Raw genomic sequence first — 22250 nt, 5'->3', positions numbered from 1 at the left:
TAACTTGTAAACGAAACATTTCTTGACTATCACACTGATTTAGGGTAAACTGTATAACATTTGTTCAGTCAATTATTTCGTTGTTAAAAAACCTACTTCTGTAAAATTGACCTCGACCTTTTATAGAAATAGGATCTATCTTAATTGACATTGCTGTGTATTCTTATAAACCTTAACATATTCCTTTGATGGCATTCCCACTGTAGGTACAACAGTTTTAGAAGAGATAATGGCAGAAAAGAAGCGCGAAGCAGGAAGCGGCGACGTGTTGCCGGCGAAAGTGTCGGTGATGCGGCCCATCCTACGGTTTCTGCAACTGCTTTGCGAGAACCATAACCCTGACTTGCAGGTACGTTACACTTTTAGATCTGTTTCTTATTTGTAAAGTAAGTAAATAAAAATTTGTAGATAGATAAAAAAAATACTTTATTGACACACTAGCTTTCCGCCCGCGGCCTCGCGCGCATCGACTACATTATCTACATATTTTACGGAACCCTATTTTTTTCCAAAATAATATTTAGCCTATGTTACTCGTAGATAAAAATGAAGCTGTCGAATGGTGAAAGAATTTTTAAAAACGGTTCAGTAGTTTTTGAGCCTATTCATTACAACCCAACAAACAAACAAACAAAGTTTTCCTCTTTATAATATTAGTGTGTAGGTAGACAACAAACAAAAAGTTAAGCGAACGTAAATAATGTAACTTAATTCAATCGGAAATTTATTCAAAGCATAGCACAGCATAGCATTGAGCATTTTCACATAAAATATTTTCAATTCACACAAGATGGCGATATTATTGTGGCGAAAAATTGTATCTATTTAGCCAAATGTACGCCTTAAAGTATGATTTCGTAGCTCACTCCACTCAACAATGGCAGACGACGTATCGTCGCGACACTGCTGGTGTCTATAATCTGACAACACGTGTCGTAAATTACCAATGGTATTTCCTAAAAATACATAGAAAAAAGTTATGACACGGCTACTGGAGTAAGCTACGAACTTCTATCTCAAGATACGTGCTACGTACGCCTTATTTAACCTTCATAACAGCTTTTAAAACACCCAATAACTTCCAGAACCTTCTTCGCAACCAAAACAACAAGTCCAACTACAACCTCGTCTCGGAAACTTTAATGTTCCTCGACTGCATATGCGGCTCCACCACCGGCGGGCTCGGGCTTCTCGGGCTTTACATCAACGAGGGCAACGTGCAGCTCATCAACCAGACCCTCGAGACGCTCACCGAGTACTGCCAAGGTGAGCCTTGTTCCCTTACGATAGGGTTGTTCCTCGCTGCATATGCGGCTCCACCACCGGCGGGCTCTGGCTGCTCGGGCTGTACATCAACGAGGGCAACGTGCAGCTCATCAACCAGACCCTCGAGACGCTCACCGAGTACTGCCAAGGTGAGCCTTGTTCCCTTACAATTAAGGCTGGATTTCCTTTTACGTGTAATCAACGTCAGATAGTTCGTCACACCGTGACACCCAAAGTATCCTAAAAGTTCGCAACACATCGCACCCTTAATAATATAGGGGCACAACTCAAAATTTTTGGTTTTTTACTTTTTGTACTAGAGAGGCATATTTTCGTCAGTTCTACAAGATGGCTTTCACAGAAATCGAAAACAATGATCAGATTAAAGAGTTCTACATTTTGTGCCCCTTCCATACATTCATCTATCTTCCCGCTAGAAGGGCTGAATCAGAGACATGCCGATATTTGTCGAATCCGGTTCCCGCGACTGTGGTCCAATTTGGAGTTGTGCCTTTGTGTGACAAACTTTTAAGTAAGTGTTAGTGAGCTAAGTCTAATTAATTCCATATATTTCTAATAATATGTTAAGATATCTGCTCTTCATAGTTTTGTAAAACTTAAACATTTTTGCCTTATATTTTTCAATAATTATGAGGAAATAGTTGCCATAATTTACAATTACATGATAATATTAGGTACTTTTTGATGATGAAAGAATATAAGGCGAGTCTTCAATTCTGATGTTTCACAAATTTTTAAAGATGCTGAATTATAAAACTAAATGGCGATACAGTTATTTAATTGATACCATAAATAATTATTTTAGAAGTTTACTGCTTGAATCTGAGTTACAAATTATAAAAGGGCAGAAGAGGACCTCTAGGCAAGTTGTTTTGAGGATTGTTTACTATTTCTGGGTTTACAATGATTAATTTAGAGTCATTTGCTTAAATAGAATAGCAAAATGTAAAAGAACATTAGTATTTCATAATAAAATGGAGTTTACATTTTTGTGATCATTTACTTACTATTTTTGTCGATAAAAAGTATTTGTTTGACTTAATATTATCATCTTTATTTGACATTATTGATTGACAAACATTTGTGTGCATGAACATTATAATAATGTTTGTTTCGGGCTGGGTGTTTTCTAACCATAATATGAATGTATTTATTTATGTTATGTTATTTAAGTATGTTCATATACCATAGTACAAGCTTTGCTTAGTTTGAGACTAGAGGCGCAGTGTTAAAATATTATGTCGAAGGATATTTAATTTTATTATTTATTTATTCACTGTTTGAAGGTTACGGTTTAATCCAACTTACGGCTTGTTTTTATACTATGGCGTCATCGCGTCGCGCGAGTGTCAGCGCGAGTGTCAGTGCGAGGTGTGCGGGGGCTGAGGTAAATGAATGCACGGCATCGAGGCGGTAAATCCTAGCCTTAACTACAACTTTTTCTCATAAATAGAGACAATTTTCAGGATATTTTACAAATATTTAAATAACCTTTTTCTACTTCTGCCTCGCCTTATCGCGTTGCGCGGGGTCGGCTTTCCCAGTCATGCGCCGCCATTTGATACTATCTTGAACATCTTAATCAGCCCCAATACTTTCATGGCGTTTCATGGCGTTTTGCAAATATTTCAAGAATAATCCTGTATAACAGAACTTCCAGTATGTAGAGTCCTTTACACAAGTGGGATAAAACATGCAAGAGTCTGGCGTCTTGTCTCTCAGAAATTTTGATTCGTTCGTAGGTGGGATGCCACAATGCAGTCGGATTTAGTAGGCTTCCTAAAACTCAATATAGTGAATATTCCAAGTTTCGAGGTACTTTGATCATTGATGGTTTTTAGCAACGTGTTTATAGTAATAGTATGATAATATAGTACGAAAGGAAAAAAACGGGAAGACTAGGAGCGAGATCAAACGCGAAGCTCAAAACCGAACGCGATGGAGGACTGTTGTGGACGGTCTGCCCCATCTAGGGGACATAGAACTTTAAGTCAAGTAAGTCAAGTTTATAGTATGTTGAAATATCAAAATAGTCTAGTCAAATAAGCCCAAAAAAGGTCAACCTCATTTAATGATGATGATGGACATGATGCATTGTTGCATTCTGTGACTTTTGTACTTTTGGCCCTGGGTATTATACAATGAAATGTATAACGATAGGTACTTCTGTACGTTAATCCGTTGTGGACAGCCGACAAAATACAATACTTAAATATTGGATACCTTGGACTTAGCCGGGGTAAATGAGCTAGCCAACAGTGTGAAGAAAAACCTGACACAGGTATAGGTACGAGTATATGATGACGTATGGCTCCTGTCAATATAGGCCTTAAAAGCTCAAAGTCGCACATTGTGCTATTTCTCGTATAAAGGGTTATGCTCGGTGTTTCCTTACGAGATCGAATCAGAAGTGAGGAGATCCGTAAACGAACTAAAGTCGCTGACATAGCTCGATAGATTAGCAAGCTGAAGTGGCTATAGGCACGTAGTAAGTAGAACTGGCGGGAGATGGGGCAGAAAGGTTCTAGAGTGGAGGCCATGTAAAAACGCAGCGTCTATCCAACCAACAAGGTGGACCGACGACCTCATAAAGGTAGCATGAAGGCGCTGGATGCAGGCCGCTATACCGGGCAATACGGAAATGATGCCTATGATCAGCAGTGGACGTATTGTGGCTGAAATGATGACAGGTATAACTATGCAATACTCCTCTCAGTGGGAAGGTTTGACAGCACAGCGTCCAGAATGGCGGGAGATTGTGAAGAGGCGAGTCCACGAGTTCGAGAAGCAGCGTACGACTGAACACGACGCGAAGCGCGATGACTTGAAGGCCCATTCACTATAACTATGTTGGCGGCGTGCTCAGATGCCCTCAATGTGCGAGAGGGTTTGTCGCGAAGATCGGCTACGTAAGCCATCTTCGGGCACACCAGCGCCGCCAAGACAGCTAGGAGTCGGAGTGGTCGCCATGCCCGAAATCGGTCGGATGGATCATCATCATCATCACTTATTATTATAGTTTGGTATAACTATAGGTCTAGCCCTTACTCAATCTGTGCTTAGAGATATGGGATACAGAGATATGGGAGCGGAGCGGTTTTTAAACGTTAAACGTCAGCGAGACATCACATATCCTTCAGATTTTTATGCTCTGTCACGTCATATTATGTCAATGTCACCTCTCACGTTCCGGTCCCATACCTCAATCACTGATTGAGTTAAGCTAGACCTTAGTATAAAACGTACAGAACGATACCCGTGTACGTGTACCTACATTATACGAGTACGTACGTTACTAGCAGATAATGTCAGCACAAAATGATGTAGTGCGGTGGCTGGAGTCGTTATAATTTTATAGTGCTGCTGACAAATTGCACCGCGACACCTGTCGCTGGATACATTGTTTGCACATCACGGCGGCAAAGAGTATGAATTACAACAGAAGGTACAGTGCATCAAAATAGGACAGTAATTTGACCATAAAGGACGAAGCACATTTATCAACCCGGAAATGGATGGTCGTATTAACTCAAGGCGGTCAGTATTATTTGTATGAAACTCCATACTGCAACGCACACTTATCCGCACCGTAACGTAAATGCCTTGCCTCGCGGCGAAAGGCAATACGGTGTTGATCCCTTTTCTGTTGATAATAAGGGACCTTTATAGAAAGAAAGAAGAAAGAAAGATACATTTATTACAATGGACATCACACAAATACAGGCAATTACACCATTACATCATCACCTGGCATTAAGTCCGCCACTGTACAGTTGTATGTGCAAAAGTGTAAATAAATAAATAAATAAATAAATTACATAGACATGACAGTGGCACATAATAACAAGAGTAAACTGAGCAGTGCCACCCAACCACCAACAAGATGCCCACTGCAACGGGACCCCACTCAGCATATGCCGTGGCCCACGGTGACGAAGGCCACGGCGCTGGTTTTCAGTGTGCCCCATGCCGTCTATCATCTGCCGTTTATCATCAATCATCATCATTTCAGCCTTATGACGTCCACTGCTGAACACAGGCCTCCCCCAATGACTTCCACATCGCACGGTTGGTAGCGGCCTGCATCCAGCGCCTTCCTGCTACCTTTATCAGGTCGTCGGTCCTTGTGACCTTTATTGTTAAGCGTTTTTAGCAGACTGAAACAGTAGAGTAGAGATTAAAATTGTGGTTTTGATGCTCATAAAATATTTGGATTTAATTCTTCGCCTCTACACCATATCGATTCTTTGATAATAGAGCGGTCTTCGTTCGAGGGTACTTCTACATTTTACGGCGCGCCGTTAAGGAACGCCATAAGGGTAAAACTTGGCAGAAATTGGGTTCTACGTTTTATTGTAACATCACAAACGAAATTATTTATGACTTTTATCTTTTACATATTATACAGGGTGACAGGTAAAGCGATACATTCCTTGAAAGGGGTTAAAGTAGAGCTTATTTGCAGTCATTTAAGCGCATTCAGAAGGCAGCTCAAGATATTCNAGGGTGCGACATCTTTGTTACAATTGGAATAAGGTTGTGTTGTCAACTTTTTGACCACTTTGGGTGTCACGAACTGTTTGACGCTGATTTTACGTCGGCTGATTTTGTCGGGACTTGTTGTGGCCCGTAAGACTTCACCGAGTACTGTCAAGGTGAGAGTTATTACCTCATCAAATAAGGCTTGATTTCCTTCTATGCTGACGTCGGTCGTATAATATTAAGGGTGCGTGATGTCAGTAGCGCAGTTTGGCGCAGTAACACCTCGCAAAACTGCTAAAATGAGCATTGTTCCCTTCACAGCTATACTTATTTTCGTCCTATGCTGACGTCTGAAAGTGCCACTTATTACCATCATATTAGGCTTATTTACATAACTGACACATTTTTTTTTGTCCCAGGGCCCTGCCACGACAACCAGAACTGCATAGCAACGCACGAAAGCAACGGCCTCGACATAATAACAGCGCTGATACTGAACGACATAAACCCTCTGGGCAAGACTCGCATGGACCTCGTCCTCGAGCTCAAGAACAACGCCTCCAAACTCCTGCTGGCCATCATGGAGTCGCGCAACGACTCCGAGAACAACGCCGAGCGAATCCTGTACAACATGAACCCCAAGCAGCTGGTGAGACCACAGAATAATAATAAGTACTACCACAAAATAATAATAAGTACTAAAGCCTGGTCCGTGAGCACGTAGAATCCCGTCCAATGACCCCAAGCTACCCATCCTTATCGCTCGCGCGTAATTATATTGCTGTCGCGACTATGCGACGCGCGCCCGCAGTTAGTGTGCGAGCGCGACAGCAACATAATTACGTGCGAGCGACAAGGATGGGCAGCTTGAGGTCATTGGACGGGATTCTACGTGCTCACGGACCAGGCTTTACGTACAGAAGGTTTTCTTCGCGAAGGTATTTACAAAAATGTATGCTCAATGTCGTTAACAATATGGTGTAATTTAGCTTATCTCAAGAGTCGAGCACCATTTTGTTGACACGTCAGTGATCGGTGCTGCGCCGAAGCCATAGGACTGACTTCGGTAAAATGATGTGTGATGTGAGCTGCCAAACTGCTGAAAATGGCGGAGAAAATACATGAATAAGCATGAATGTGGGGGGAGGCCTTTGTCCAGCAGTGGACGTCATTTGGCTGAAAACGGGAGCATGAATTATAAGCCTTTCCCCCCACTAGGTGAACCGACGTTCTGGTGAAGGTCGCGGGAAAAACCTGGATGCGGGCAGCGCCGGACCGGTTGTTATGGAAATCCTTGGGGAGGCCTTTGTCCAGCAGTGGACGTCGGCTACCTAAATAAACTCCGACAAACGTTACTTCGACATTACGTTACCCCGACACTACTGAATATCGACATGACTTTACTTCGACACTACGCTACTCAGACAAAAGCGTATAATATCCTTTGTCTGTGTTTGACGGAGTAGAAATTTCCAGCCGTGGACGTCAATTGGCTGAAACATACGAACGAAGTATAGCATTATGTTTCGCCCGCAGGTAGATGTTGCGTGCTCAGCCTTCCATCAGGAGCACGCTATGGACGCCGACTCTGACTCCGAAGATGATACGCCCGTGCAAGGCGTTTCACCGAAGGAAGTTAGTACTCGTTTAGCTTCTTCTAGCTCTACAAGTCTTAGTTTCGTCATCATGAGGTTATTTAGTAGACACTGCGACGAACGACCCTCACAAGCAGGATTTGGTCTACACTCCCACGCTGGCCAGGCTAGCCGGGTCGAGAAAGCCTGATGGTCGCCCATTTATCCCTTAGTTGCCTGTTACGCTTACATCCACGGGAGTGAGGGTTGTCCTATTCTACTTTACAGTTTACCTATTGCGCTTGAAACATTTTGTCAAACAGAACACATTCTTAGCGCGCGTGGAACGCACTGTGTACGGTCTTAACCGCACATTTCGCGCCATTGGCATTTTTTAATTGCATCATTTTTCATGCCGTCAAATCAGTGCACAATCAACCGCCACGGCGGCGTGTACTCGTATACTATCAATATCAATAAATCAAAGCAAATCATCAATTCAAAATCATATCAATTCTAAAGATGTTCAGTAAGCAGCTCGTTGCTCGCGCATGCCGTCAAAAGTACTACCATTAAAGGTTCCCCACCGTGAATTCAATCAGTGTGAAAATAACGCGACGTCAGCACTGCGTAGATTCGACAGAGATCTGTGCAGGCGCTCTCAAGACTACGACCCTCGAAAGTCGCTAATATGGGGGGTCCCTAACAGAACTATAGTCTGGTCCGTGAGCACGTAGAATTTTGTCCAATGACCCCTAGTTACCCATCCTTATCGCTCGCGCGTAGTTATGTTGCTATCGCGCTCGCACACTCACTGCGGGTGCCAGTCGCACAGTCGCGATAGCAATATAATTACTCGCGAGCGATAAGGATGCTCACGCCCTATCCGTCCCCCGGACACGGCCTGAGCCGAGGTCCGAGCCTACCGTGGCGCCCTCAGGCCGCGTCCGTAGTCCCCTCGATCGGGCCCACTAGAGTGAGCCCGCCGTAGGCTGGACTTTGGTCCAACACCGCGGTGGGCAACCCTCTAGTTGGGTTCGCCACTGATCGGGCGCCTTATGCGCTCGATACGGCCCGATCGCGAACGTCGGTCTGCGACCGACGCGGACGAGCCTGGGCCTCAACAACAAGCCCACACTCGGCCTCGTCGGCACGCGCACCGACGATCGCCAAACGGCTAGAGTGCCTTCTGTACTCGCCACTCTGCCCGGTGAAGCTGGAAAAGCTCCTCAAGCTACCAGCGCGCGTCCCAAAAAAAAAAAAAGGATGCTCACGAACCGGGCTTTAACTCAAAGTGTTGTGTCCCCAGGTGGGCCACAACATCTACATCCTGTGCCACCAGCTGGCCGGCCACAACAAGGAGCTGGCGGCGCTGGTGCGCGCCTCTCCCGCCGGCCACAACGCGCCCGCCCTGCAGTACTACCGTACTCACACGGCGCAGATAGAGGTAACTTTACACTGCCTGTTATGCAATGATATTATAGAACTNGTAACTGATAAGTGAAACAAAAGATACGAAATAGCACGCAAATGAAAGAGATAGCTATAGTTTTAACGATTCTGCACTAACTAATCTATGTCGGCAGCGCACGCATCCTTATCGCTCTAACCTCAAAACAAGATCGCTTTCTCTTTCTTAACTTGAACATGGCGCATGGCGTCTTGATTGTTTGCATAAATAATTGAAAATATAAATACTAAATAATTTTGCATAATCACATGTGGTAAGAGATCCCTTGTATTTTGTTTACTTTAGAGTCATAATTGGTACACTTTCGAAACACACACGATGGCATTTTTTATTTATTTTGGTAAGAACACAGGAACTTACGGTGTGGTACGCACGCGATTGCGCACGACGCAGGCCACACGAAGACTAAACACAAGACGTCCCAATTGGGACGTATTTGAGTATTCACAGCGCGAGCGCTTATAACATATCTGATTTTATTTTTATATAATATCATTGCTGTTATGTAACACAAGATACCGACTGAGATTGGACGCGGGAAGCATTTAGCGCAAGACCGGTCGTTATGTGCCTGAGGCACGGTAATAATATCATACAGTATTGTAACTTCATATAAACCGACGAAACGCGAGCTTTCCTTCGAATTTCAAATCTCGGGACGTGGTCGAGATGAAAAAATTAGGGGCGTCGCGAATGTGCCGAACGGACGTCGATAGCCTAATGTTGAAAATGACTAAGGTGATTGAATTTGACTGACCGTCATTTACAGTCACATTTGTCAAAAACTAGTCATTAACTGTCAAAAATGGTCATTTTCAGTCAGTTTGATTTGAAATGAAAATTTGTATATTGTATAAAACCAGCTTTTGCAACGATTTCACCCGCCTGAAATTAAAGTAACAGGTCATTAAATACTCATTATGATTAGTAGATTCAAAATTATTTCAGTATTTTTTTTTTTATTAAATCTACTAATCACAAAACAACACGCATTTTTATCCTATTCCATTCACAAAGTATTTTGTTTGTCTAAATACAAAATTACAATCACAAAAGTAGACAGATGTAATTAGAATGGGTACTGTAGGTGAGCAGCCCTATCGCATGTTGTCATACCGTGACGTACCGCGGGGCTGTTGACATTTATTTCAAAAATATGGCCGAGTTGGAATACTGTATAGATAGTATTACCGTGCCTGGTGAACTTTATGGTAGAACCTATGTTCGTCAGAAAAAATACAGGTAGGATCTAATGGTGAAAGATCCAGTAGTTTTAGAATGTATTCAATACAAACATAATCAAAACTTATCTCTTTATAATATTGACGTTGGAGCAAGTGGAGGTCGCGAGAAGTATTTAGCACAAGACCTATCGAATTTATACAACAAAAAACAAAAGAGATGCAACAAGTACGCACGCGCTCACTCAGTAGCAGTAAACTACACGAAACAGCTGGAGCAGTTGTGACTGCGAGCAATGAGGGCTATCGTTTAGCGCCACTGTAGAGTAAGGTCCTGTCACTTGCTAGTAGCGAAGACAGTGGCACCAACTGGTGAGCGCTAAAGTGGTAGGAGGACTATCGCATTTGCACTCATCAAGATGGCGCCACTGTAGAGTAAGGTCCTGTCAATCGCCAGGGGTGCCAACTGTTAAGTATAAAAACGATAGCCCTCATTGACTAAGACTGCAAGAGCGGTCCGTGTATGCTTATTACTGGCTAACTCCTTGAGCTGTCCGTGAATGGCGGGCTTGAAATAAGTTACACATGTAAACATACCTGGCTGAATCGTTTGTCCGAGGTAGACATACTTGTCAAAAATAGCGTTGAACTCTAATATCCGTATTCTCCCCACCAGATAGTGCGCACTGACCGGAGTATGGAACAGATAGTGTTCCCTATCCCGGAGATCTGCGAGTATCTGCCGGCCGACAGTAAGCACCGCGTGCTGCAGAGCGCCGAGCGCGACGACCAGGGCAGCAAGGTGGCCGACTTCTTCAACCGCCTCGACAACCTGTTCCACGAGATGAAGTGGCAGAAGAAGTTGCGCGGTGAGTGCACACGGGGCTCCGTCTAGCCACACGGGGCTCCCCCTAGCCACACGGGGCTCGCCCTAGCCACACGGGGATTCCCCTACCTGCCACACGGGGCTCCTCCTAGCTGCTACACGAGGCTCCCCCTAGCTGCCACACGTGGCTCCCCCTGGCCACACGGGGCTCGCCCTAGCCACACGGGGCTCTCCCTAGCCACGCGGGACTCCCCCTAGCCACACAGGGCAGGGCTCCCTGACACAGACACGGCAGCAACTTCAGCCGCCTCGACAACATGTTCCATCAGATGATAATCCATGGTTAGCGCAATTCATAGGTCTCCCCTTAGCTGCAACACAGCTGGTTGCCACACAAAGGACTCCCCCTAGGTGCCTCATACGGGGCTCTCTCGAACAGCTTGGTTACAAATCCTTATTTTGTGTTTTTGTTTCAGGGCAACCATTTCTGTTCTGGGTGTCGTCCTACATGTCACTCTGGAGCAATATATTGTTCAATTTCGCCGTTCTTATCAACGTAATCGTAGCTTTCTTTTACCCGTTTCAAGACGAAAATCCCAGTGAGTATAAAATTGTTTTGTTTATGTTACTCCAATATGAATTTATTTTTATAAGTTAATCTATGTGAATATCCTCTATCTCAAACTAGATCTATTCCTTTTGTCTCACAAATAGTGTGTACTGTAAACTTTTGGTAATAAAGCGATTTAGTCTTTAGTCATAGACGCTACTGATAGTGCTAGATAGCGCCATATTGTGTTGCTAGAATGTGGATATTTTCATGTCAAGTAGCGTTGGCACTAGAGGGATTAGTGTGAGTTTACATCAACGAGTGACTGCGTAAAAAATTACATTAAATGTATGACGAATTGTACAGCGACCCTAGCGGATACTTTCAAGAACTAAAATCTTCATAGATTTTTTTGACACACACTAGTGACGACGCGACGTTTGATCTAAATTCACACTAAGCCCTTAGAACGCCGTAACAGAGCGTTGAGCCACGGTAATACTATAATACAGTATTGTAACTTCATATAAATAAAGGGACGAAACGTGATCACCTGTACAATATTCAAGCATTTTGTACGCCTCAGTCGAGGCGCATACATTTTACGGTCGCAAAATAAGATTTGTTACTAAATCTTACACAAATATATTTTTTTAATTAAATCTACGAATCACAAAACAACATTCATTTTTATCCTATTTCATTCACAAAGTATTTTGTTTGTCAAAATAAAATAAAAAATTACAATCACAAAATAAATTCACAAAACTAGATAGAAATTCTAAGTCAGATCATCAGATGTAAGCCGCAAGTGGGCAGCCCTCTCGCATGTTGTCATACCGTGACGTACCGCGCGGCTGTTGACATTTATTTAAAAAATATGGCCGAGTTGGAATACTGTATTAGATAGTATTACCGTGGAGTACTGCTGGCGCCCGCGCTGTGATGTAGTAGCACTTACGTGAAGACGTGAGTGCCTCAACGTGACATCAACCGCTCTTTCAAGAGCAAAATGACTTAGAAGAAGAAGATGACTTACGCGACCTTTCCCCGCACAGAGCTGGGCCAGCACCTATCCCTAGTGGTGTGGTGCGTGGGCGTGGTGGGCGCCGCGCTAGTGACGTGGCTGCCGCGCTCGTCGGGCGTGCGCGCGCTGCTGGCCTCCGCCATAGTGCGGCTCATCTACTGCGCCGGGCCCGAGCCTACGCTGTGGGGCCTGGCCATGCTCACGGTGAGTGCACGCGGCGTGTATCTTCAAAAGTAACGGTGGCCATACACGTTAGGGTTTGCATGATGGTTACGACCGTACAGTCCTATCAACTTAAGCTGAGAATTGCATTTGTGTGAGTGATCGCCAAAAGTACAGTTAGTAAAACACATACAAATAAAATTAATGTTTTATTAAATGGAAGTCCATAAAACACAATGTGACCAACTGTCCAATTCTCGACCTCATAATGACTGAATCTTATAACTCTTCTACTCCGCTCATTGCATCTTCATCTTCACTCTCGTCTAATGACTTTGATGAGTCAGAGCCTGTGTTAATAATTATTCAATTTGCATAAATTTTCTTTCACTTGGCTGCTTAATGGTTTTCGTACAGGAAATTCACTTACAATAGGAACCATTTCACTAATATTTCGGACACAATCACATAAAATTACACGTCTATCTGCTACCAGTACCGGGGGTAAAGTGAAGTGTGTGAGCGGCAGGGAAGTGACGCGTGGCGGACGCGCCGCGCCTCAGGCCGCTTGCTATAAACTAGTATGAACCGGTTTAAACCATGATTGCCACTCTACACTATTGGTGTGCACTCACACAAATGCAATTCTCAGCTTAAGATGAGAGGACTGTACATGCTTAACCAATAGGTATAACCGAGTTATTTATAGCACATACATACACGTTAGGGTTTGCATATACAATCTAAATTTATTTAACTCAAAGGTGACTGACTGACTGACATAGTGATCTATCAACGCACAGCTCAAACCTAGCAGTAACATTAAGATTTCTAGCAACAGGGAGAACACATGAGTGTCTTAAATATTCACCACCATTCACTGCCACAGACCATAGGAGACTGAGAGAAAACTGTGCATGCAAGCATGAGCGGGCGCACACACGCTCGGTTATGCATGTGCGCAAACATAACCGAGCGGCAAAAATATATTTTTTGATATTCGTTAGGTTGCATGTACACGCACCAATAACTGTACAGTTTTATAACATACACGCTAGGGTTTGCATGTCGGTTAAGCATGTACGGTCAAAACCATCATGCAAACCCTAACGTGTATGGCCACTGTTGCGGCCGCAACGGCGGCCTCCTTGGCTGCGCGCACTGGCCAGCAAGAATATTTCTTTTTCTTCGTTTTTTCTTATGTCAATTTTTTTCATCTAAAATGTCACTCGATTCTCTCGAATTACACGAATTACATCAACGAGCCAATACAAATTTTATTGTTTCAATATGTAGAATAAAAACCTACAGCCACCATAACGTCCCACAGGCCTGCACTGGAAGCCATCATCGTCAGGTCATATCTCCACTGTATTCTTCAATTTACTCATAAGCAAAACGGAGGATTTGGCTTACTCTCCCCACGCGCTAGCACGAAGACTTTTCTAGACCTGACTGATCTTTAGTGTATCATTGTGACCTGTGGAAGTTATTTACTTACATATTACTTTCCTCTGAAACTAACGAAGCCTTCAGTGGTTGGATGAAGCAGAAGTAACTTGGTGCACTGTGTTGCCATCTTGGAACACAATGTCAGCTGCTGATCGGAAGCGACTATGTATCTCAAGTTTAGAAACTTAATCAATTTCCTCTTGAATTTTAAACTGTCTTTATGTCTGGTCTACTTTGAACAGATTTAACCTTCCACCACAGTTATTATAACTATAGTAATCTGATCTTTCGGTCCGCAGATAGTAGTAAAGGGGATCCATTTAGTGAGCATAATGGGCAACCAGGGCACCTTGAGAGAAACTGCATCACTTTCCTCTTGTATTGTCAACTATTTGGACTACTCTTGACATAGTTACTAAGCGTTTCGGTTACTCTTATAATGCGAACAGCTAGGGACTGGAATTCGCTGCCTGCTGCTGTCTTTCCTGAACACTATAATCCGGGTCTTTTCAAGGCGACAGTGAATAGGCATTTACAGGGCAGATATGTTACCCATCCTTATCGCTCGCGCGTAATTATATTGCTGTTGCGCTCGCACACTCACTGCGGGCGCCCGTCGCGACAGCAATATAATTACGCGCGAGCGATAAGGATGGGTAGCTTGGGGTCAATGGACAAAATTCTACGTGCTTACAGACCGGGCTTTATAGTAATTCGTTCTTTCGGTCCGCAGATAGTGGTAAAGGGGATCCACTTGGTGAGCATAATGGGCAACCAGGGCACGCTGTCGAAGTCGACGCGGCACGTGCTCACCGACCCGGAGCTTCTCTACCATAGCGTCTACTTGGTCTTCTGCTTCCTCGGAATCTGTTGTCATCCATTCTTCTTTTCCGTTTTGGTGAGTTTATTTTATGTAATTTCAGTAGGGATATACTTTAGACAGGGGTTGGAAATCCTTATTAGTAAGCTCGATAATTTTTCGAAGTTAATAAAAACTTATTGGAAAAAATTTTGAGGCAACCATGTAAAAAGCATATTAGGTTCCCATAGCAGAACTGTTGTGAATGTTATTTTGCAGAGTACAACTAAATGGTAGGATCAAGACACTCTCACGGCTGTCAAAATGTGTACAGTCGCGCCAGCTGTGTACTGAAGGCGTAGTAATTTTCATCTGTACCCATTTTCGACTGTATTCTAACTGTAAGACTACGTTTCCACCAGAGACTCCGCAAGGATTTCTTTATTTACCGAGGCGAAATAAATGAAGCGATTTAATTGGTTCTTTACAAACACATCCCTCGCTACGCATCCACGCATGCTCTGGTGGAAACGCAGCATGGCCTTGCCACACTGGCGGATTGCAAGCGTTTTCAAAGCGGAGCTGTGACGCGGCGGAGACGTCGCGGTTGCGCAACGTTTTCGCCTCATGTTCGCCGCGGAGACTGTGCGTGTTCGCTGCGTCGCCGCTCCGCTTTGAAAACGCTTGAAATCCGCCAGTGTGGCAGCTCACTAAGACCGGTTTAATATCCGTTCCAGCTTCTGGACATTGTGTACCGCGAAGAGACCCTGTTGAACGTAATGCGCTCAGTGACACGCAACGGGCGGTCGATCCTACTGACGGCCGTACTGGCGCTGGTGCTGGTCTACATGTTTTCCATCGTCGGCTACATGTTCTTCCGGGACCACTTCCTCGTCAGCGTAGATCGGCTCGATGGTGAGTGATTTATAACTGTATGTACCCTGGATACAAATACCAAGAAGATAAACCTTCTAGCAAGACGAAGATTACCAATGACTAGGCAGCATGGTCTTTAACCTTACTTAGGCTCATAAGTGCCACTTGTGGTCTAAACTGAACAAATATTTTAGATTTTTTTTTAGCCTATTCCAGAACCAAAAAATAAAATTGAAACTGCAATGACTCATGACAGGATGTGAAGTGATTGGTGACAGGACAGGCGCCTTGTTATCTATGAACAACGATTCATACCCTGTGACAGATGTGCTGTGACTTGCAGACCCGATAATATCTATTGATCACAGTGCTTTGAAACATGATAGGTAGACTCACTAGGCAAAGGCAGTAAACGCTCTCGTCGACCCTTCTCTTTGAAAAACAACGGGAAATTTCGTGGCTTAAGCATATCGCAGGATTCACCGTTAATGTATAGTGACGTCACTTATGTAACTACCGTCGAAAGTAGCTAATAAAACATTAAAAAAAATAAACTTTCGAGTTTCATTTGAATAAACTCAGAAAGACTGAGTAACTTGGGTCTGAACAAATTTTTATATGAGTTACTTATGTACTTACGGTTTGACATTTTGGATGTGTTGCGTTGAGACTCGTGTTTCTCTATTTGAAGTAAAAAGAAATGCTTTAACCCTAGGGTTTCCAAAGTGTGCGCTTTAGTTTCATATTATAAAAATATTTTTTTTTTTTTTGCAATCTACGTACTTAACTATCAACTATCATTAAAGGTTCCTATTACTTTCGAGTTTCGACTGTATCTTTTTCAAAGAGTAGGGCGTTGTGACAAAATACTAAATTTGTAACTGCGCAGCGAGATGGAAAAGATTGGGAACCCCTGCTTTAACCTGTCTTCGTATCTCCAGACGACGACGACCCTCGTTTCGGCACCGACGACTGCTCCGGCAGCTCGAAATACCTCTCTCCTGAAAGCTGCCGGCGCTCGCGCTCGCGCTTCGTGTCGGTGGGCGGCGACCTGCGCGAGCGCAGCTGCGACTCGCTCATCATGTGCATCGTCACCACCCTCAACCAGGGGCTGCGGAACGGCGGCGGCATCGGGGACATCCTGCGCGCCCCTGCTAGCTTCGTGAGTGACGTCATCATCATTTCAGCCCCAGGATCCGCTGCTGAACATAAGCCTGAATGCGAGGAGTGCATAACTGGTCATTGTAGAAACCTTAGGAAGGTTCCAGCAGTGGACGTCATTTGACTGAAATGAACGAACATAGGCCTCCCTAATGATTTTCAGATTGGCTGGTTTGAAAATTATCAGTCCATTGCGTTGATGTCTAACAATTGACGTGCGTTCGCGCATCCTAGATTGGCCAGCTGACAACATTAGTCAATTGTTTTCCACGATACGTCATCATCATCAAGTCATTTAGTCTCTACTGCCAGAAGACTGCCATCTTATTCACCGGTTGCAACGTAGGATTTGGCCTACACTCCCCATTCTGGCCAGACGAGTTGGGGAGGTCTGATGTTCACATAGTTCTCTCTCAGTCGCCTCCTACGTCATCCCCTAAAAGAGTGAGTAGTCCTATTCCACTCTGCCGGATCCACACAGCTTTATGAGTGTCCTCCGGGCTCCAAGCGACCTCGTGACAGCAGGTCCCCACCTGCGACGACTGCTCCGGCAGCTCGAAGTACCTCTCTCCTGAAAGCTCTTNATGCGAGAAAAAAAATTTAAGCAGTTTTTAGGTCAAATTTCGGGAAAATCTGAAACAAGTATAAAAATTGTCATATCTCCTAAACTATAAAACTTTAGCCATAGAAAGTAAGGTTCAATAATTAGAAAATGACCTCCTCTATACGCGTATTAGCTATAGCGGGTTCAGTTCCAGTCTTCCTGTATAAAAGTGTCTAAATAATAATGGCGTTATTTCACACTTCGAGTGGGTTTTTTCTATTATAAAATTACTACTAATTCCATTGAGTTATGAACCCATATAACCATAATAGTTCAGCGACGACTAGCGTTCTCCGAATCTTGAGTTACCCAGTCCGACAACATCACCGTTGAACTACAATAGTTCAAACTAAACCAGTAAATGCCAAGTTTGTCCTCAGAACTCACAGTGAAGTTTATAGGCACAGATAGCCTATATCCACCACTAGTGAACTGCATCAAAGTATCGAAGTTCGAACTAAATATCCAATAAGGTGTCAATTTAAGTTCAACCGAGATATCTAACGTCCACCGAAGTTTAGTTATTAACATAACATGTTATCAGCTACTTGTCGAACTTCGATGGCCGAAGTAAGATAGAGAGATCAACCATAGAGTAGGAAAGCGCAGTTGATCACAAATTTTAATCATAAGTGCCACCAGTGGTCAAAATTGAATAAAAATATTTTTGACTTACAGCGGCCACCCGCGACTTCTTACTCGTGGATCCCGTTTTACCCCCTTAGGGGTGGAGTTTCGTAAAATCCTTTCTTAGCGGATGCCTACGTCATAACATCTATTCATAATTTCAGCCCGATCAGTGGTTTGGGCTGTGCGTTGATAGATCACGAATTATCGGGGACATTCTTGCTCGGCACTATGAAATCGATCTATTTGCAAATAGTTTAGGACATCTCTTAAATCAATTTTGGATTAAATTAAACGACTTTTATACATATTGACAATTTGACATTATTTTATTGTTTCTATTTTGATTTTATTTGATTGATTATTAATTTACTACTTTATTATGACATTATTTTCATAATTTACTTGTAATTTGAAATTTAATTGTTCTATTGACATTCGGTAATTTGATTTAAACGTATTGTTTTATTTAATTGACTTGATTATTATTATATTGACATTGAATTAACTATTATTATATTGACATGCATGATGATAACCTATGTACAATTAGTCTTATAAGCGCTTTGGAATATATTCTGTTAGCTTGTAAGATGATTGAATAATAAATAAATAAATAAATAAATCACTTATTCGCATTACGCACGCATTAGTCACTCTACTACCTGCTCACTTCTGTTGCCCTGGTACTTCATTATGGCTTCGAAACACAACACAAATGTTGATGTAGACAGCGACATGTCAANCCGTTAAGGTCGCATTGTGATCTGTATTTCTCTATCTTGTCACCTATTGTATAAAATATGATAGCACTTAGAAGTATTGAACTTCTATGGTACAAAATCGAATATCTATATATATAAAAATGAAACCCGTTTCGCGTTGTCACGGCATCACGTGTGAACGGCTGAACCGATTTCGATAATTCTTTTTTTTAAATGTTTGTGGAAGTCCAAGGATGGTTCTTACGGAAAAAAATATTAAGAAAATCTCTACGCTAAGGCGGTACGAAGTTCGCCGGGTCAGCTAGTGATTAAATAAGTATACTTACAAATACAACTTTGATTTATTTATAGAATACATGGAGCTTGAAGAAGAGATGTCTCGTGACAAAAAAGCACTGCTCGAAGAATTCGAGCGGAGACGCAAAGCTCGGCAGCTAAATGTGTCTACTGACGATGATGAGGTAAGTTAATCATGCACTTTGTAACCTATTTATGTCTATACAGGGTGTTTCAAAAAGTAGTGTTAAGCTTGAAGCTCAGAGGTAGAGCATCAGTAATTCAGTAGGGCTACCAGAATCACCCCTATGTATGGGCTGCAATTTTTGATAGTTTTCGAGTTATGATTGTTTTAAATTTCTATGCTTTGACAGTTTTTTGGTCACTGTGGCGCGGATAGTCAAGGTACATGCCTGATTTTTCTGCCGCTGGCCACTTGCATCCATTTACTCCAGCATGTTACCAGATAATATCTGTCCATGTTAGGCGGTCTTCCTCTGCTGCAGGTGTCATTACTGGGTCTCCACTCCAAGGTCTTTCTGGCGCAGCAAATGCAGTTAATTTATTTATTTATGTATCTGACATAATTTTTACATCACATTGACTAAAATGCCAAATATGAAAATATCTTAGTTTCATGTAATATTTTATTAATCACAGGTACGCAGAAGTCTTCGTCAGCTCGGTGAACCGGTGTGCCTCTTCGGTGAGGGTCCGGCTGAGAGGAGAGTCCGTTTGAGGGACTTGCTTAGTTAGTAAGTACATTAATTCGTTCAGCAGTAAGATTGAGATAGATAGAGTGACTTGACTTACTTGACTTATGGTCCTATGTCCCCTAGATGGGGCAGAGGGCGTNATGAGTGTCCTCCGGGCTCCAAGCGACCTCGTGACAGCAGGTCCCCACCTGCGACGACTGCTCCGGCAGCTCGAAGTACCTCTCTCCTGAAAGCTCTTCCTCTTCCCCCCGGACCACCGAAAGGTGTTGACGTGCCTTGTGCTCTGTTATTATTTTAAAATCAATTATAAATTAAAATCAGTGAAATTTAATTCGTCTACAATAATAGGAGCGCATAACAACTGAGGAGCTATTGCTGCGCCCCGTCGTTCCGGTTTCTAGTCACGCCCCTGCTGCGCGTGATTTGTCACTCGTGACACCGGACGCCGCGCCTACTGCGTGACGCATAGTCCCGGCTGCTAATCGGTGAGTCGCTTGCGCAGTCTCCGCCCAAACGCATTACGCACGCATTAGTCACTCTACTACCTGCTCACTTCTGTTGCCCTGGTACTTCATTATGGCTTCGAAACACAACACAAATGTTGATGTAGACAGCGACATGTCTATCTGCATAGCGGAGGAAGAAAATACGCCGCCTAACTTTGTAACGCAACGCTCACAGAGGCGCGAAAATAGAGATCCGTCTAATGAAACAATGAGTGAACAATTCAACGATTTTAAGGAGGAAATGAGAAAACTAGTCACATTCTTTATAACATCACAAAAAAAAGAACTTTCAGACATTAATTTGACTCTCAAGGAAATAAAGGAATCGAATCAGAGCATACAAAGTTCAATCGCTTACTTAACAGATCAAAATGAGGATTTTAAAAAGAAAATTGCCTTAATGGAAAACCACATTAAGGAAGACAGGCAGTATATTGGGTTCCTCGAGGAAAAACTGGAAGATCTGCAAATCGGGAGCCGAAAATCTAACTTTGAGATGAAAAATGTGCCCAGAAAGGATAATGAGAATAAACAGGATTTGATAGATATGGTGCTCTGCCTATCGGAGACTATAGACTGCAAAATTAATAGAAGTGACATTAAAGATATCTACAGACTAAAAGGAAAAAAATCGGAACAGAAAAATACANGAGATTATTCTGTAACATAGTTTCAAAAGGTAATTTATGTGCTCGCGATTCGTTGAAGGAATCAATTTGAAAACTGACGAACCTTTTCATTCCGTGACTGTACATCGTTAAACCGGTTTAATAGGTATTACGGTACCCACCGTAATACCTATTAAACCAAGTTGATCCACGATTGGTTCAATCACAAAAACTAGCTTTACTTGGATGTGATATTGAACAAAGAATATCAGTATTGGGTTTCCTGTATCATGTCGTAGACAATAGGCTGACGGGTAGAAGCGGATTTTTTTCGCCGAACACAAAGCGCCCTAATCCAATATCTTGTATCGGCCCGGATCCCATAGAGCGCGGCGTTAATTGATTGCCGCTGAAGATGATCGATGCCATAGACAACAATGCATTGCGAGTGCAAACTCTATGGTTCTTGGCCAAATAATAAATTATGAAGCTAAGGCCAACGTAGAATTTCATAAAACGACTTATCTTATCATTGGTTTGATTGGAGAATTATTAAAATTTAACAAAGGCATTAAAACTCTAACTTCAAGTTGACAATACCAACGTATCATATAAATATCCTGAAAACCCCAGGACGCAAGCAAAATTATTGTACAAAGTAAAATGAAGTATATCGTAAATCGTTTCAGAGGCTCCGTTTTGGGCCCCGATATGTTATGGTTATACCCTCTCTAGCGATGATGGGAGCCCGCAGATGCCGAGGGCCCGCGGGGAAGCCCCGGCGCACGCCCCGGCGCGACCCGCAGTATCGGGGAACGCTGTAAAACTATTCATTCACTGTCCCTCGAGTGCATTACCGATATATTCTTGTTCCAGAGGTACTTTTCTTTTATTTTTCTAATACTGGCTGGATTTTGTGAAACAAATAGATATTTAGAAATCCAAATATTGTCTCAAATCTTTGATAAGACCCCGCCCAAAAGACGATATTTTATTATACCAATTAAAATAAGTAAAATAGGTCCTTACTCCTTACTATTATAAATGAATTATCTATTTTTTGGATTAAAATACTTTGTGTTTCAATTTATCAAAAAATTAAGTAGCAATATTTGTTTTATAAGAAGTATTGAAATATTTTTCATAATGTCTCACCTTCAACTGTGAGTTCGGAGTTCGAAAATATTGTCGGTACATTAAATATTAGCAAAAAATGAGATGTTTAAAACTGAATATTTTTTTCTCGAAACATCTAAAAAATATCCCGCCGTGATTATTGACCAGCTACATTCCGTGGGCCTATTTCACAGTCAATTTGGCGGCGCTCGCAGGCGAATGAT

At 42.8% G+C, this 22250-nt stretch overlaps 2 protein-coding genes across 2 annotated transcripts in view; both read left to right on the top strand.

Moving 5' to 3' along the window:
* LOC114351997 (Inositol 1,4,5,-trisphosphate receptor) overlaps positions 1-16987 on the top strand; it is a gene marked incomplete at its 5' end in the record, with an annotated part of 45118 nt that extends 28131 nt beyond the window's left edge. The window contains 11 exons of the mRNA XM_028303403.1: positions 207-349; positions 1086-1266; positions 6189-6418; positions 7306-7404; positions 8653-8790; positions 10672-10864; positions 11298-11420; positions 12430-12602; positions 14746-14910; positions 15549-15726; positions 16629-16987. Coding sequence (XP_028159204.1) covers positions 207-349; positions 1086-1266; positions 6189-6418; positions 7306-7404; positions 8653-8790; positions 10672-10864; positions 11298-11420; positions 12430-12602; positions 14746-14910; positions 15549-15726; positions 16629-16972 — 1967 coding nt within the window. The remainder of the gene's footprint in view (positions 1-206; positions 350-1085; positions 1267-6188; positions 6419-7305; positions 7405-8652; positions 8791-10671; positions 10865-11297; positions 11421-12429; positions 12603-14745; positions 14911-15548; positions 15727-16628) is intronic.
* A 2173-nt stretch (positions 16988-19160) lies between these two features.
* On the top strand, positions 19161-19856 carry LOC114351998 (U4/U6 small nuclear ribonucleoprotein Prp4-like). The gene is made up of 2 exons (XM_028303404.1): positions 19161-19265; positions 19741-19856. Exons 1-2 carry the CDS (start codon positions 19161-19163, stop codon positions 19834-19836), a joined length of 201 nt encoding a protein of 66 aa, XP_028159205.1. The 3' UTR covers positions 19837-19856.
* The last annotated feature ends 2394 nt before the right edge of the window (positions 19857-22250 follow it).

Source organism: Ostrinia furnacalis, unplaced genomic scaffold (assembly GCF_004193835.3).
Source record: "Ostrinia furnacalis isolate ACB-3 unplaced genomic scaffold, ASM419383v2 OfSCF1234, whole genome shotgun sequence".
Lineage (NCBI taxonomy): Eukaryota > Metazoa > Arthropoda > Insecta > Lepidoptera > Crambidae > Ostrinia > Ostrinia furnacalis.
Note: the sequence above shows the minus strand (reverse complement) of the source record. Positions and strands in the feature narration are given on the sequence as shown.